The 18,154-nt window shown below is 38.5% G+C and overlaps 1 protein-coding gene across 1 annotated transcript; it reads right to left on the bottom strand.

Annotated features, from left to right (window-relative positions):
• Positions 1–16,002: 16,002 nt before the first annotated feature.
• On the bottom strand, positions 16,003–17,583 carry LOC144666966 (neuromedin-U receptor 2-like). Its single transcript, XM_078528419.1, has one exon. The coding sequence runs from the start codon at positions 17,361–17,363 to the stop codon at positions 16,224–16,226; it is 1,140 nt and encodes a 379-aa protein (XP_078384545.1). The 5' UTR covers positions 17,364–17,583; the 3' UTR covers positions 16,003–16,223.
• Between the last annotated feature and the right edge of the window lie 571 nt (positions 17,584–18,154).

The following is an 18,154-nucleotide window of genomic DNA, read 5'->3' as shown; positions in this document are numbered from 1 at the left end:
TTTAAAAACTTTTTTTTTTTTTTTTTTTTTTTTGCAATAAAAAGCTTTTATTGGTGTTAGGGCTTACAGTACAAGGAAACAATAAAAAAAAACAGGAACAGGAATAAAGAAAAAAAATAATAAGAAAGTATAAAAGGTATTTACATGCGTTACAATTTGTTTTACATACAGTGCATACATTTATCGTTAAACTTGATTATACAAGGATACAAAGAAAACGTAGAAATAGTAGTATTGAAAAAAAAGGTAACGTACTTGTATTTAAGAGAAAAAAAAAAAAAAAAAAAACTACAAAAGATTTTCATATATTTCTTTGAATTCAGGCAGTTTGTTATTTTGGATCGCGATTTCTCTTTGTATGTTAAGTCTTTCTTTTAAGAGTGACAGAAAACTTTCGAAGCATAGTTTTTCATCGTGTAAACATTTACAGAATATAGAATATTTTGCAATGAGAAGCGTGTAGTTTAAAGAGTACGAGTGCGTCTTTTTGTCAAGAATTCCATATAAAATCATACTGTTTGATAATGTGATCTTTTCTTTAGTTTTGCTGGACCACCAGTTTTGAAATAAATTCCAAAAAGATAAAGTTAAAGAGCAGTGTAAGAACATGTGATCTAAAGAGTGTCTGTCAGTGAGACATTGAGGGCATAAATCACTATCTGTTATTTTGGCTTTAAAAAGGCTAACTTTTGTTGGAAGGATATTATGAATAAGCTTATATTGAAACATTGATATCTTTATGTCATTTTTTATCTGGAAGGGTAATTCATAAACTTTGTTTAAGTTTGCTCGGTTAAAACCGTACCTTAAAATTTTGCTTTCAGCGGTTGGGGGTAAAAATACGTTTTTTAACATAGCGGAGTAGACGTTTTTGGTAGAAATTATGTTTGTTTTATGATTTCCATTTTCTGTTGTTTCCCGGGGAGTTCTTTTAATTGTTACTTTCCAGTCATTCGGAATGGAATTGATCAATCCAAAATATATAGTAAAAGGTGTTTCAAGATGAAATTTTTCGGAGAATTGTTCAAAAGAAAGGAAACTACCATCATTTTGGAGAAGGTCTTTAATACGTAGAATATTTTTTTCGAACCAATTTTTGTAAAAAGTTGTTTTACCCTCGATTTTTATGTTGCGGTTGTTCCAAATTATTTCGTTGTGTAGAGATGTGTTGTTCTGAAAGGCTTGTTTTGAGCTCTGCCAATGTTTTAAGACTTCGTGATAGAAGCCTGGGAGGCGGTTAAGTTGCAGCGAGTTGATATCATAATTGCAGTGTGTCAGAAAAGAGAGGCCTCCATGATGTTCTAATGCGATCTCAGGGATTATCTTCCAGGACGCGTCAGTATTGGTTTGCAAAGTGGTATCCAAGCAACCTTTAAAGCTTTATTCATGATGTTAAAGTCAGTCATTTTAAGACCGCCGTGTTTTTTTTCACCAATGATAGTTGATTTTTTTATCTTTGCGGGCTTTCCATCCCAAATAAAGTCAAAAATCAATTTCTCGATTTCTTTGATAAAATTTTCCGGAATGACAAGAACAGATGCATTGTAGATTAATTTTGCAAGTCCGAAAGTTTTCACAATGTTTATTTTTCCGTAGAGTGTTAAATTTCTTCTCTTCCAACTATTAAGCGTCTTTTCTAAGTTCCGGATTTTCTCTGCAAAGTTTAACTCGTTGGTTTTATTTGTGTCATACGAAAAGAAGATACCAAGAGCTTTTATCGGGTCCCGCGGCCAACGAAAGCCAAAGGGAGTTTCGGTTTTCTTTTTCCATGGACCAAGCCACATTCCCTCAGACTTTGTTGTGTTAATTTCTAGACCGGAGAGGTTTTTGAACTTATCAAGTAGAGTTAGTAAGTGGTCAACAGAATCCAGGTCACGAACAAAAACAGTGGTATCATCTGCGTATAGAGAGACTTTAATTTCTTTCTCACCTACATTAATGCCTTTTATGCCGGTATCAATTTTAATTTCTCTTGCGAGTATTTCTATGCCAATTACGAACAAAAGTCCGGACAACGGACAACCTTGTCTAACACCTCGTTCTACTAAAAAGAATTCCGATGCAAATCCATTGTTAAGAACACAGCTGGAGACATTGTTGTACAAAATTTTAACCCAGTTTTTGATGTTCGGCCCAAAATTGAATTTTTCAAGGCAGTTGTTAATAAAATCCCTTTCAATGGTATCGAAGGCTTTTCTGAAGTCTATAAATAGGGCGATTCCCGGAATGTTATTTTCTTCTGTGTAGTTCATGATGTCGGAAATTAAACGAACATTTTCGCCAATGTACCGGTTTTTAATGTAGCCGGTCTGATCGGGATTAATAATTTTTGGAAGTACTTTTTCTAGCCGTTTTGCAATGACTTTCGTTAATATTTTATAATCAGTATTAAGAAGCGAAATTGGTCTAAGGTTATCGAGTACAGTAGTGTCTTTGTTCGGTTTCGGGATGAGAGTTATAATTCCACGTCTTTGAGATATCGATAGTTTACCGCTATCGTAGGCGTAATCAAAACATTGTAACATATCGGTGTGCAGTTCTTTCCAGAAGTGTTTGTAGAATTCTGCTTGTAGCCCATCTGTACCTGGCGATTTTTCATTTTTGAACTCGTTTAAAGCTTTTAAGCATTCCGCTTGAGTCACTTTTCCTTCGCACGATAACATGTCGTCATTTTCTAATGGAATGATGTTTTCGTTGAAACTGCAGAGAGGATCGCTTAAAGTCGCAGATCTTTGCTTATTTGATGTATAAAGGGTTTTATAAAAGTGCATTTGTTCCTGTAGAATTTTGGATTGGTCGTTGGTGAAACTGCCATCTGAAAGCTTCAATTTTGTAGTTGTCTTTTTTTCATAATTTCGTTTTTCTAAGCCATAGAAATATCTCGTATTTCGTTCCCCGTGCTCATGCCACCTGACTTTGCTTCTAAGAATCGTCCCATTTGTCTTATGATGCATGATATTTTTTAAGCGGGTTCTAATATGATAGATCTCGTTAATAACTTGCTTGTTATTTGGTTGTTTTTCAGCCTTTTTGTAGAGTTCATTGATTTGGTTTTGGAGGTGAATTTCTGCAGATTTTCTTTTCTTTGCTTTATTTTTAGAGTATTTAATCGTAAAACCTCTTATTTCCATCTTAATTAAATCCCATTTGAGGGTTAAGTCGTCGACGTTGCTATATTTTTCTCTGAAGTTGGGAATTTCTGTACGCAATCTGGAGACATAGGTTTCGTCTTTAAGAAGCGATTGGTTAAATTTCCAGAAACCGGGACCTTTCTTATGTCTCAGTTCATCGGATTTAACGTGTATCAGTGTTGCTGAATGATCTGTTTCGGGTGCGTATAAAATTTTGCAATTTTCGGTTAGATCATTTAGTTTTTTAGAAATTAGGAAAAAGTCAAGGCGGCATTATTGTGAAACACAGTCAAAACCGTGCAAAAGAATGCCGCCAAATATCACATCACATCTACAATTAATATGTCGAATTGAACTCATCTGAATTCATCTTAACGATAAAAAAGAATTTAGCTGGACGACAAAAGCAATGACATTTAGTTTAATGCTTTTACCTTTAAGAGCAACATGCTTCCCAGTATATTAGCTTTACGACAGATGAAACAACAAAATGTCAAGTAGAAATGCATTATTCCTAATTTTAGAATCCGTATATATCAAAACTGTATAAGTTGGTTTTTAACTTTTTTTTACAAATGGGTCATTTCTTTGCCAAAGAGAAAAGCAATTTGAGATGGCAAGGAATAATATCCGTTACATATTTTACTTAAATGCGAAAGCCGTGAACATCTTGATTTGATTGTGGCACGGTTTAAGGAGGCATTTTATAAGTCGCAAAACATGTTAAAAAAAAAGAAACGGTTTACGATGTTTACTGCAATGCAGGTATTTTAAATTCTAATTGTGACTGAAAATGGCTTAGAAAAGCATGAATTTTGTAACATAATCACGCGTGCTTGTGGAGAATTGATTTAAAAGTAAGGTTCTGTTTAGCAGGTTGATGCACTTCGCCGAGCTTGCAAAAACTGACTTTCGCTTTTTATTTCCTAAAAACAAATTTAAGAACGAGTTTGCCAGAGGACCAGGCAGGGGTGATACATGCTATCTCTCCGATTTGGATGAAACTTTGCCAGATTGAAGGGCTCACCCAATAACTCTGAAAGACAAAGTGGGTCGGCTTTGCGATTTTTCCCTTGGGAGTTAGACCACCCCCCCCTGGTTTTTGACCCCAAATCCCCAAAATTCCACTAAAATAAGCAACAAATGTAGACACCGCTCCTGGCTACAGAATATAATGAAATTTGTTGTTATTCCACACACATAAAGACTAGCCCATGGTTAGTTCACACTGCAAGTTTCATGTCATTTGGACTGACAGGTGCCAATCAAGAATTGCCAACTTCTACCCATGTCACGCAACATTTTTCAGTTATGCAAATTAGCTCAAATTCTGATCCAAATATCGTCAAAGTCCAACTTCCTTTTTCCAAACAGTTTTTGCCATGTTACAGGTTTAGCTTTGTTCTATTAAAATCACAAGTAACATTTTTGGCATCTGTTAAATTTTGGCGACAACAGCTGTTAAAATAAAGTGACCAGAGACTGGTTCTAACAAAGAGACAAGGACCAAATTCAAGAAAATAAAGCACTATAGATCAGTTCAATGAACACAATATCTAGGTAATTGCGATTAACAGTGTCTGTAAACACAATTTATAGCCGTTAACTCTAGCGGAAGGCAATATTCAGTGCAATATTCCTTTCAGTTATAATAAATATCCCCTAAATTCTGTTCTTATTTATTGAGTGTAAGGAACGATCATGATGTTTTTTTTTAGTTCCAAGGCATCGAGGTGCAAGATATGAGTTTCAGTAAACCAGTACATTATGTGGTTTGAAAGCTCTTGAATATCCATAAAAAGAAAACAATCTTCACACTTGACCTTGTTACTGACCTTCAATTAGTTATCGTCGACATGTTGCATATGAAGATTTCAATCTGTACCCGCCGTAAGCAGCCTGAAATCGATCTGAAATTGTTAGTTGTCTTAACCAATTTAGTCTCGAGTTTTCGTTTTTATAATTCCACTGTGGGTTAAAACAAACTTTAAATTAATGGTTTCGGCTCTTCGTGCATAGAGGCAAACATGGTAAATTGTCCGTGAGGTTGTTCGTGGGTGCGTGACGAAGCATGAGCCCGGAAGCATCATCAGCGGTAACTGCAACTGCAGGAAATAAGACCCAATGATAAGAAATGGACTGTGTTCAATCACCTATCTGTGATGAAATATACAATTTGCTTTTACCTTTCGCAAGACTTCTGGCACTTCATTTTAGTCGACGTACGACCATGGATTAGCCTATAAATGCAGCTTTGGAGCAAGCTATGTCAGCTTAGAAGACATATGGCGGGGCCCTGATTTTCTTTCTTTGAATTTTCGTTTAAAAAATTAGATTGCAAGCAGGCTCAAAGTTTAAGTGAAAATACCTGGAAATAATGGAAGAGGATTCGAAGCTTCTTATACTCATTCCGGGAAGCCTCTTACAGGGGTTGGGGGTGGGGATGGTAGAAAGGTATTTTTATTAGTTACTTTATAGATGTAATTCACTCAAAGTTGTCTTGGCACATCTTTGATATATAGAGTCTCTAAGTTGTCATTCCATCCACGGGTTGACTAACAAGTTACCTTAAGGACGTTCGCGCAAAAATCTTCCAACATTGCAACTTTTTTTTAAACTTTCACCACTGCTAGTTCACAAGTTACTGATGTCAGAAATGTAAAAAACATTGGGGGTCACTGCATTCGTTTATGAGATACGATATCTGAAAGAAAGGCGCTTATTTGGCTAAATTTGACTTCGTCACTCGATATGACCTCTGTGGCTTTTGGCAACAAAATATTTTACATGAATGATGCAAGCCAAATTCTTTTGTCCGAATTTATTTAAGTGGGTCTATTGAACAAATATAATTATTTCACTTTTAAAGTCCTTTTGAGTAAACCTTGTCTTAAACAACTGGATTTGCAAACGTTCAAAACAGCAAAATGTGACTGTGACTGCGCGCGGGAAGAGAAAATGAAAAAAATAATAACATTTAAATTTGGCCCTTTTTTGTCAATCGATAGAGATTTATCCCAAAAGGTTATATATCCCGAAAAAAAATGGGGGTCACCGACTGTTTAAGCGAGGAAACTAGCTGCAAGCGAAGTTAACACAACGGCTACCCACCCTATTTGTGCTTGGAAAGTTTTCTCAGCGCGCATGCTCATGCATGACGTGGCGTGCTGTTGCGACATGAATTACGTGGGCAGTAAGGAAGCGCATCAGCAATTAGCGTGAACGTCCTTAAGGACGTTCACGCCAAAATTTTCTACTCGATAGATTTCTTTTAGTTTTTTCCTGCAGTCAAATAATGAGTTACTTGTGTCAGAAATGCAAAAATAAAAGGTTGGGGTCACCGACTTCGTTTCAGAGAAAAAGCGTGTGGAAAACTACCCTGATTTTGAAAAATTGGCGCACGGTAATTTAGCATAGTTTACAGGGCTTATTGTTAAAAATATCGAAATGCGTAAACAGAGGCTAACGATCTTAATCACGTTTTGTAGAAGTGCGTCTGTTGCGTAAACAATTCCTAGTTTTGCCATCTTATTTGTAAAACTTAACCCTGAAAAAAACGAGTTTGAAACTGTCGCACGGCAAAAGGGAAAGCTCAAAAAGTGGAATTCAAACCGTCAGTGTGACAAAAAAATCGAACTTCCACTCGATAGGTTTTTTTCATTTTCTCGCAAAACGTAGATATTAATTAACAAAAGTGATCCGTTAAAAAAAAGTGGGGGTCACCGACCATTTAAGAGAGCAAACTGCAAGCGAAGCTAGCGAAACGGCAACTTACCCTATGTGGAATCCGCGATTTTTTTGTAAACTCCATGTATACTTCATTCTGGCAGCTTTAGCCTGCGCCTCGAAACGCAACCATGCTACAGGCGGTAAACAGCTAGAATTTACAACTATTTAAGCATTCAGTGTCTTACAATAATAAAATTAAAGCTCCAGCTGACTTCGAACTCGAAGCCTTGTTACTATCTCCTCTGCCTCGGCAACAAAGCCTTCCTCCTCCTCTTCTGATCAGCCTGGTCTATGGCTAGTCGGCCAGTTCTGTGCAAGTCAGAAAGTCTACTAAAGTACCGGGCTATTTGCTCAGCAGTCAGCCAATCTTCTTTGTTGAATACTTTCTCTCCACTCTCGTCGCGCAAAGTTCTTAGTTTATTGTAGACATCCACTGCACTTGCCCTTCTTCCAGTCGCCTCACCTTCTAGGAAGTTCCTTTTCAGATGAGACTTGACCTCCTCTGAAAAGCGGATCCCTTTTTTGGATATCTTCACCACCCATCCCTTTGGGACTGGACAGGTGGAACTCATGGTAACGGCTGTTTGGGAGCTTGACCTTGCTCTGATCTATTGTTTAGGTAGCTTCCAGAGACCTCTTGGCAAGTTTATTAAAATTTCGGCCCATTTTTGTATGGTGTTTTTCCTTCTCCCTTACAAGGTGCTTTCCTATGTCTAGGTGCTTCTGGAAACTCATAAAAAATTGGTATGTCTTTGTGCATCCCTCCTCAGGGCATGAGAAATACACCCTTCAGTGCAGCTTCGTCAGCTAGTGGCTCTTCCTCGACAGACAGTGAAATTTTGGTTGACGCTTGTGGTTCTGGAGATAGGATTCCGGATACCGTAGAATTCCGGTTATAAGCCCTGGGCTTATACAATTTCGTAACGGGTTTTGGGTGGGCTTATAAGCGGAGGGGCTTATATCCGGGAGGGCTTATAAGCGGAATGAGAAAATCGTTCCGAAACGGGCCACGGGAGTGTTGATCGAAATACGTATTTAAGTAAAAACGCACAATAAAGCAACATTTAGCCCTGTTCAGTACTGTCATCCGGTAGAGGGGGGGCTTATATCCGGGGGGCTTATAATCGGATGTATTTTTTGTTTCCAGGTAGATGGGCTATAACCCGGGGGAGCTTATAATCGGGGGGGGGGGGGGGGCTTATAACCGGAATTTTACGGTATTGGTATTGGGACAATAGGTAACTCTTCAGATTGCTCTATGCACAAAACTTCATCCGGTGTCGAGACTCGCATAGTAGCAAGGTGATCAGTTCTACACAGTTTGCATATTCCTGAAAACAGTTCAGCATTATTCATAAAATTTTACGTTATTTTTTTAATAATCACACCGTGATATTATCATCCACCTCCCTGCCCTCTCCCCAAAAAACTTAACAGAAAATGTCAATGCCTGTGTCAACATTACGTTTTTCGTCCGTAAACTAGAATAGGACTAGAACTCGCAGTGTTGGAGTATTTGAGCAAGGGGCTATTGTCGGGGGTTTTTTATAGGAGGTCGTACATCCCGCAAACCGCTATGTACTTTGTTCTTCCTGGACCGCAAAACCCTTTCAAATATTAAAGACCGAGAAAGGCCCTATTATACTTTAAACCCTGAACCGCCAGGTAAATACGAATGTACCTGCAGACCGACTCTCAAAAGTGGCTTGACAGAACCGCTAGACTAGTCTGATGTTTGACCTTGTTTCTGTACAACTACGGTAAGTATTTGCCCTTTATCTTGTATTTTTGCTAATTTTTTACCTTTTCAGGCTATTCCTCTGTGTTTTTGAAAAAGAAAACTAAGAATTAGATTAGTCACTGGCCATAATTTGCACCTTTTTGCATTATTCTGTGTTACAATAGCTTAAGCAAAGACCGCGATAAAAAGGTTATCTTATTTTTTAAACAGCAGCACAGAACGAGCGTAGACAATTTCTTCCTACTTAACCTGCTTCAACTGGAATAAGCACTCTCCAATTTTCCATAATCTGTCTGCTCATTTCTAGATTTGCTCCTCTCTCCGGCTTGCCTTTGCGATTTCCATGAAGGGGATGCACATATTTCCTGCTTGGTCTTCAAAACACACCCAGCTAAGCTCAGTGCCTCTGACAGATCGTCATATTAGCGCAATCTTCATTGAAATGTCCAGCGCGAGCGAGAATCAAATCCTTCTCTGAGGGATACCAGTCTTTGAGACTTTTACTGCTCTCAGATGCGTTCTTATATCTTTTTGACAAGAGGTCAAGGGAAAAAATCCCTTCACCCACGGATAACGAACGGATATGTCACATTTGTTCTGAGAATTATTCAAAAACAAACAAGAAAGAAAAGCCACGTTCAACTTTGAGATGCACAGATCGCCAACTCTGTAAGTAAGGTTTTTTAAATAAAACCCGTGCTGGGCAAAGTCACGCGACTTGATCATGTAAGTTTCACGCAATTCTAGTAACAATCGAAAATGTGTTTTTTAAAGCGATTATATTTCACAGACTCCGTTCGAAATATATGAGAAAACAAATGGTAGGAATTTCCCAGTTAGTGCTTCAAACCACTTTTTAACGCTAAAAATATAAGGGGTACCCCCTTAAAAGCAAAACAAGGGCCTGGGTCTACCCATAAGGCCCTGGTGCCTAGGTCCCGCGGACCCATGATCCTTCGCTGGCTTTTTTTTCCTTGTGCTTCAAACCCTACGGTAAGTATTTGCCCTTTATCTTGTATTTTTGCTAATTTTTTACCTTTTCAGGCTATTCCTCTGTGTTTTTGGCACAGCAGGTTTCTTTTTAGCGATATTTTGTCGCTCTTCAGATATATTGCATCGCTGAAGATATCCATTTGGCAACACAAAGTCGCATAGAAGGACTCGTTGCTGGTCGCCATCTTCCCGCCGAAACTGTTTCGGCGTCTGCCTGAAATACGTGATGAATGGTCCTGCCAAACGACGCAAAGACCTTTCACGTAGAAGACGATGATACTTTTCAGGAGATTCTTCTCTCGCTCGAGAGTCTTTACGAGCGAATAGATTCGCTGCGAACAAGTTCAGTCTGATGATCTGTCGATTATGGCTAATGACTCGTCAGGATAGAAGTTCAGCGAACCTTTGGCGACCGATAAGTCATTTGGACTTCTGCTGCGCCCGTTCGGGCACCTGTGGAGCCTATTTAGGCACCCATAGAGCCTATTCAGGCACCAATATTGCCTATTGAGGCACCAATATTGCCTATTCAGGAACCAATATCGCCTATTTAGGCACCAATATTGCCTATTGAGGCACCAATAGAGCCCATTGAGGCAACAATATTGCCTATTCAGGAACCAATATTGCCTATTCAGGCACCAATATTGCCTATTCAGGAACCAATATCGCCTATTCAGGCACCAATATTGCCTATTCAGGCACCAATATTGCCTATTCAGGAACCAATATCGCCTATTCAGGCACCAATATTGCCTATTCAGGCACCAATATTGCCTATTGAGGCACCAATATTGCCTATTCAGGCACCAATATTGCCTATTCAGGCACCAATATTGCCTATTCAGGCACCAATATCGCCTATTCAGGCACCAATATTACCTATTCAGGCACCAATATTGCCTATTCAGGCACCAATATTGCCTATGAATTCAGGAACCAATATCGCCTATTCAGGCACCAATATTACCTATTGAGGCACCAATAGAGCCCATTGAGGCACCAATATTGCCTATTCAGGCACCTGTAGAGCCTATTTTAGGCACTCGTCGAGCTTATTAAGGAACAAACCGAGTCTGATAGACATCTAAAGAAGCTGGGAACTCAATGCAGTCTTATAATGATAGCACTCGTAGAGACCATTTAGAAACAAACGGAGTCTGATAAGACATATATGACGAAGCTGCAAACTTAAGTACAGTATTACAGTGATGATAATGGTCTGTTCGACTCACTTCCAAGTCAACCTCCTGGAAATCATTATCCTCTTTCCCCAAATTTGTGGATACTAACTTTTGCAAATATATATTATTATATAGAAGCAATATCTTCTTATTCTGGAAGATTGGGAACTCCTCAAGTGGATGCACTATCTGCTCCCAAAACTTGATCAGCAATTGTCAAATCAAGTTTCCCTTTGAATGAGATATTCTGTCCAAGAAAGGGACAAGGTCCAATGTTCATTGTTTGCCTTGACTTCTAGAATGCCACTGGCCCCATGTATGGTGCCCCTGGTGTATGATTGAGGTCCAACTTATGTGATAATTAACCATGCTGCAAGCTTTACCTGCTGGCAGAGCAAATGCTTTTCTGTCTATTTTGAGACAGACAGATAAATAGAAACTTAATTTTACCACAGTAAATTTGTTCAAAATTACAACTATGGCTCTTTCTGTTCTCTGCAAACAGAGTGTTTCTTGCAGCCTGAACCAGGTCGTAACCCTTGCAGAGCTACCAGAATTAGCGTTGACGACGGTCAAAAGGTGAAGTCAATTAGACTCGCACAGTACAATTACTCCTAGCGCCTTGTGACTTAAAAATCGCCCCAAAACCGTACCGTGTATTCTCCACATCATTGCGGGTTCTCAGAAATGAGCCTTCGGTTTTTAATATACCATCCCTATATGTCTCCACCTTTACCCGCGTATCGGGTCAGGAGGCTCTTGTATTATTCCAGCACTTCATAGGTTACCACGAAAAGGATCTTTATGAAAGATTTCCCTTTTCACGACACGATTTTTTTCACGGAAGCTCGTTTTCCTGGTACCAAAAACCTAGGACCCATGTGTCTAGTGATAGACCCGATCAAATGAAGTTCATTGTACCGAACCTTTCCAGACGGAAAACATCAGTTGCTTAAAAGCGTCGCTTTTACCAGGAGTTTTTATGTCAAGTACATTTTGAAGGACTCGTTCATTTCAGTTCTTGTTACGAGTTTTTCTCAAAATTGACGATTTTTTCGTACGGGAATATGTTCTGGTTCAAGACCCGCCCATTCGGCCTGTGTTTGGCCCTACAGAATTGATTAAGCCTCTTTCAACTTTCTTCATGTGAAAGTCTATTCAAGTCCTTATAAACCTTTGACTTCGGCAACTAAGGAAGTCGTCACAACACTCTGAAGTGGCTCTCCACCAGTCCTTTAAGGTTAACAAGTAACCTTGGAAAATCATTCATATTCCAACATCGGTGCTTACCCACTTACTGGGTTTCATAATTGTTTTCAATGTTAGTGATTTTACCATTCCGTCAGGAAAAAGCAGCAAGATTCTACACTGTTCTCACTGTCTGCTTCGCGGAATATCACATCGCGAAGCCCATGGCTATCAAATCTTATCGTTCTGATTTTACTAGCCATTTGGCAAATGCCTGTATATTTCCCGCCTTTTGCGTTCCGGTCCTAATAAAAGCCTACAAGTGAACCTGGCGAATACCCATATGTTTATTTGTTTGTTTGTCAGATCGACATTAAACTCAGAGACTTAAGATGATAAGCAGATGATTGCAGATCACGAGATAAGAAAATCGCTTAAAGGGTTTTCCATAACCTCAAAGTTTACATAAGTTTACATTACATGGTGTAATGTAAATTGATTATTATAAATGCATTTTTGGCGTAAAAAACTTTCCTTCATAGCGAAATGTGGACAGTTTTGCAGTGCCAAATTAAATGGAATGCGTGAAGTCCTTGTTTTTAAGCGACTTGAGTAATTCAATTAGTTGCTATTATTTTATACCACTTCAAGCATATTTTCATTCAGTTTTTATTTTAAAGCTTGGGCTTTTTAATTATTAAAAAAACAGAAGTTTTAACTAAACAAACTTCTCCTTCGAGAAAACGACTGATCTGCTATGAAAGCAAGAGGGAAGTCTGGGTCCACAATTATCCAAATAAGTCGTTTTACATAATAATAATTATTTATTTTGGTGTATGTCACGTATACCAAGTTTATTGGAACCCGTCTATTTTTTGCCAAGCAAGGGATTACGGTATCACACCGGCAAATGTTACGTTCTTGAACATAACACAAGCGTATCCGTAGCCTATCTAAACTGCCGTTATAACTTACTACACTGCGGCCTCACTTGCCGCGGCAGACGTCGGTAAATCCAGAAAAATCCGCCCGCGCCGCGTCTGTCGGAGTTCCTAGGCGAAATCGCCTTGAGCAAAACCGCGGCAAATGGGTGTATGTTTTCGGGCGGTAGTACACACGTTATTCATTGTTATAAAAAGCTACTATAGCCCCTAACACTTTAAGTTCACCCAGCCAGGAAGTTGTTCTCCCTGAGTTTACATTTATCTCTGACCTCAACTCTCCTAACGGAGTTTTTTGCGGTGTCTTTCTTACTCGCTATATGTTATATTATGCTTAGAAAATCTGATATTTCAGGCTCGATTCAGACAAACCTACAGAGGCATTTTTTGCCCGTCTTTGACCAAGGCAAAAAGCTTTCTCCCAAATAATGTCTTCAACGATATTTAGTTATTTTATCTTTTTAGGAACATACATTCTGTCAACCGTTTAGTTGTTAATTTCAATTAGACTGCCCCACAAACCGTTATAACGCATTGTGGGCTGGCTAGAAAATTTTTTATGTGTGCAGCAGGAATAGACAGTCATATTTTAAAGCTATGCTAGTGTGTGTTGCTTCTACAATAGCAGCCGCCAGTAAATTTCTCACACTTACTTTTTGCATTAGATGACCTATTGGTCTTGTGCTTAAATATGAGGTTCCCACCCTTCACCCTTCCCTGGTGTATTTATAGGGTGTTGCTTTGCCTGTCTATTTCACGGCGTCAAAAAGCCAGCGAAGGATCATGGGTCCGCGGGACCTAGGCACCAGGGCCTTATGGGTAGACCCAGGCCCTTGTTTTGCTTTTAAGGGGGTACCCCTTATATTTTTAGCGTTAAAAAGTGGTTTGAAGCACTAACTGGGAAATTCCTACCATTTGTTTTCTCATATATTTCTCACTTCGTCTGTTTATATAATCCGAATTATTACTTCAGGCCGCTTGGCGGCCCTAGTATAATTCTCATTTTCTTATTGCTGGACACAGAATTGCAAGACACTCGTAGGGTCTGAATATTAAGTGAAAAAATCATTCACTTTTTAGCCAAAGAAAAAAAATGATGTATTTCAAATATAATTTGCTATTTTTCTCTACCGCTGACCATGGTCTTGGGCGCGATTTCCCACACATTTAGTTCGCTTTTCGAAACTACAGTTGAACCTTGGTAACTCGAACTCTTAAGGGAAACAAGAAACAGTTCGAGTTAGCGGGGTTTTCGAGTTAACCGAGTAAAAATGACTGAAAAGTAGGTCCAAGGGAAATGGAAGTTAGTTCGAGTTAGCGGGGTTGTTCGAGTTATCCGAGTTCGAGTTACCGGGGTTCTACTGTATGTTTACATAAGTAATATCAAATGCAACAAAGAATAATCCAAAGTTTCCTCGGACCGTCAGTGAACAGATAAACAAAAGAGTGAGCTTGAGACTAAATCGGTCAAGACAAATAACAATTTCAGGTCGATTTCAGGGCTGCTTACGGCGGGCACAGATTGTTCATATGCAGTGTGAAAAGGTGTTGACGATAAGTAATTGAAGGTCAGTAACAAGGTCAAGTGTGAAGATTGTTATCTTTTTATGGATATTCAAGAGCTTTCAAACCACGTAATGTACTGGTTTACTGAAACTCATATCTTGCACCTCGATGCCTTGGAACTAAAAAAAACATCATGACCGTTCCTTACACTCAATAAATAAGAACAGAATTTAGGGGATATTTATTATAACTGAAAGGAATATTGCACTGAATATCGCCTTCCGCTAGAGTTAACGGCTATAAATTGTGTTTACAGACACTGTTAATCGCAATTACCTAGATATTGTGTTCATTGAACTGATCTATAGTGCTTTATTTTCTTGAATTTGGTCCTTGGCTCTTTGTTAGAACCAGTCTCAGGTCACGTTATTTTAACAGCTGTTGTCGCCAAAATTTAACAGATGCCAAAAATGTTATTTGTGATTTTAATAGAACAAAGCTAAACCTGTAACATGGCAAAAACTGTTTGGAAAAAGGAAGTTGGACTTCGACGATATTTGGATCAGAATTTGAGCTAATTTGCATAACTGAAAATTGTTGCGTGACATGGGTAGAAGTTGGCAATTCTTGATTGGCACCTGTCAGTCTAAATGACATGAAACTTGCAGTGTGAACTAACCATGGGCTAGTCTTTATGTGTGTGGAATAACAACAAATTTCATTATATTCTGTAGCCAGGAGCGGTGTCTACATTTGTTGCTTATTTTAGTGGAATTTTGGGGATTTGGGGTCAAAAACCAGGGGGGGTGGTCTAACTCCCAAGGGAAAAATCGCAAAGCCGACCCACTTTGTCTTTCAGAGTTATTGGGTGAGCCCTTCAATTTGGCAAAGTTTCATCCAAATCGGAGAGATAGCATGTATCACCCCTGCCTGGTCCTCTGGCAAACTCGTTCTTAATACAAGCTAGTTGAATAACATGTAAAATATATCTACAGGCGGACGAAAGCTCTTCATATTAATATATTCTACTAAGGAGGTAAACAAAGTTATGGGCACTTTCTGTTCGACAAAATTCCGGTTTGAAAATAATCGAATTTCCAATCATGACCTGAATTTCCCATCTTAGAGAAAAGGTTTCTCCGAAAATTAAGCGTTGTACAGTCACAGGCATATAAGGAGCAGTAAAGCACATGTAAATGTGGACAAACATATATTGGCAAAACAGCACACAACCTGAAGGTTCGTGTCAACAAGCATTCAGATGTTAATGGGCAGTCGGAGCCAGCTAAACACATACAGAAACACGCAAATCACAAGTTCTCGTGGGACGTTCTAACCACCGCTCATTCATGGTTGAATAGGAGGAAAAAGGAAGCGTTTTATATCGCACGTTTCCATCAAGAACTTAACAAACAAGTCCAATCATTTGACCTAACCTTGTTCCCCATGGGAACTGTTATCACGAAACGGATAAAGCCTAAACTATAAAAACACCCACCTTCATGCAGATTTTTGCTCTGCCTGATGATGATCGAATAGATCGAAAACGTTTAGTGATATTTTAACAGCTTTTTAACCTGCATTTTTAATATATTTTATTGGCGAAATGTACATATAAGACAGGATTTATTTTTATTTTTAATCATCCCATGAAATAATTCTAACCAAGAGATTCAAAATTCCCACTACTAAACAACTGGCAGTTATACAAACTTTTTCACCAAATTTCCGTATTGAATATTTCAGTTTATACCTCTGCTCTATCTTCGCGACGTTTTTTGCTTTTAAGAGGTTGTGTCCATGGCTTTATCTACAAAACAGTAACTAATATTTCTCCGTTGTTTTCTGTGTCCTTTAACGTCCCCTGACAGTTTTCTTTCGAAAGATCCTTCATTCCTTCTAGAGTAATTTTCTCCTGTTTCGCCATTTCACTGTTCCATATTTTCGAGCAGGGACATAAAATGTTTCTCAATCTACGACGATAACTTTGAACAAAAGACAGACAAATTACTGGATTGATAGTACAAGTTGAGTAATACATGAAAAAAGCTAAAAAGTAAAACAATCTTAATAAGGCACAAGAAGGTTTTACCAGCCGAAGTACGAAATGAAAGAAAATAAATGGAATAACACAAATGTAAAACAGCACTACGATAACAACGGACATTTGAATGGCTTGTCGCCGTTTCTTTAAAGACTGCTGTTGTACATTTAGTGCAGTGCCCGCGAGGGCTTTATTTTGCCTTTTTAAGGCGATTGCTATCGCAGTGTACAAAATGGTTATTAAAAAAAACGGTGCAATAGCAAAGAAAGTCGTTCGAAGCCAGCCATATGCCGCAATAGCCTCCTGATTATTGAAAGGCGATTCTTTGCTGTTTGGGGCACATAATGTGTCATTCCGCTGTTCAACAAGTCCAAAAGTTATCAGTACTGGAAAATTGAACAAGCCTGCAACAATCCAAGTGGATACGATAGCTACTGTCCGAACCTTGGTTGAAATTAGACCACGTTTCAATGGGAAAACGACGGCTACAGATCTATCAATTGCTATCCACACCAAGCTTTGAGCAGAAACATTGATGGACAAAAAGGCTGCAAAAACATGCAACTTGCAAATTATCGATTCTAAGATTCCACTGACGTGCCAATGCTCTGAACCAGTCAGCAACTCAGTTATCTGAACAGGGATTACAATCAGTGGGAAAAGCAAATCAGACACGGCCATGTTCACGATGAAATAGTTAATTGTTTTTCGTAAATCTCGGTGTTTGTAGACGATGATGATAATAAAGACGTTCCCGAAAAAACTGCCCAGCCAAAGAAAACAATAAGCGCAAACTTTGGAGATTTTCTCTGCAGTCGAATCGACAAAGAGACACGATGAGTTCTGTTGGCCATGAGCAGTTCCGTTACGAATGATTAAAATCGTCGTATTGGATGCTAGTGACATGATGCATGTGCTGGTTTAGATCTCCAATTCAGCTTTACTGCAGGTGCTATAGACTGTCCACAGCTCTCTATTTTTTCGTGTTCCTTTTTTTTATCGACGAGTGCGCAGTGGGAACGGTGATAGAACTGGACGCCAGCGCAAACGGAAGAAGCAAAGTGAGTCTTTCTGAAGAAATATCATGCTAATTCGCGACAATACATTAAAAAATGAAATCCAATTTCACTGCAGTTTTTTTCCTTCATCTCCAAATTATAAAGTAGATTGGATTCAGTGTGCGTTCTGATTGGCTACAAAACTGTAAAAAACTGTATGCTTTCTAAAAGTTTGATACCTGGCTTTTTGTTAAATAAATACTCCTTCTTTATTCAAATCATATGTTTGACAAAAGATAATAATTACTGGAGACTTCATTATTGTAAAACACAATCATGACCGTGGAATAAAATGCCGCCAAATATCACATCACAGATAATATGTCAAATCGAACTCATCTGAATTCATCTCAACAATAAAAAAGAATTTAGCTTAACTAAATGAGCAATGACATTTAGTTTAATGCTTTTACCTTTAAGAGCAACATGCTTCCCAGTATGTTAGCTTTACGACAGATGAAATAACAAAATGTCAACAAGTCAAAATTCATTATTCTTAATTCCAGACTCCGTGATTATCAAGACCGTATTATTTGATTTTTGTCTTTTTTGACCCTGAAACGGGTAATTTCTTTGCCACAGAGAAAAATTAATTTGAGATGGCAAGAAGTATTATTGCTATGTACAAGTCCAAAAGTT

Source organism: Oculina patagonica, chromosome 9, assembly GCF_052425735.1.
Source record: "Oculina patagonica isolate OP01 chromosome 9, crgOcupat, whole genome shotgun sequence".
NCBI classification, from domain to species: Eukaryota; Metazoa; Cnidaria; class Anthozoa; order Scleractinia; family Oculinidae; genus Oculina; species Oculina patagonica.
Note: the sequence above shows the minus strand (reverse complement) of the source record. Positions and strands in the feature narration are given on the sequence as shown.

What these genes read in the sequence shown, in the direction of transcription:
- LOC144666966 (XM_078528419.1), bottom strand. Translation starts at nt 17,363, where the DNA reads ATGTCACTAGCATCCAATACGACGATTTTAATCATTCGTAACGGAACT.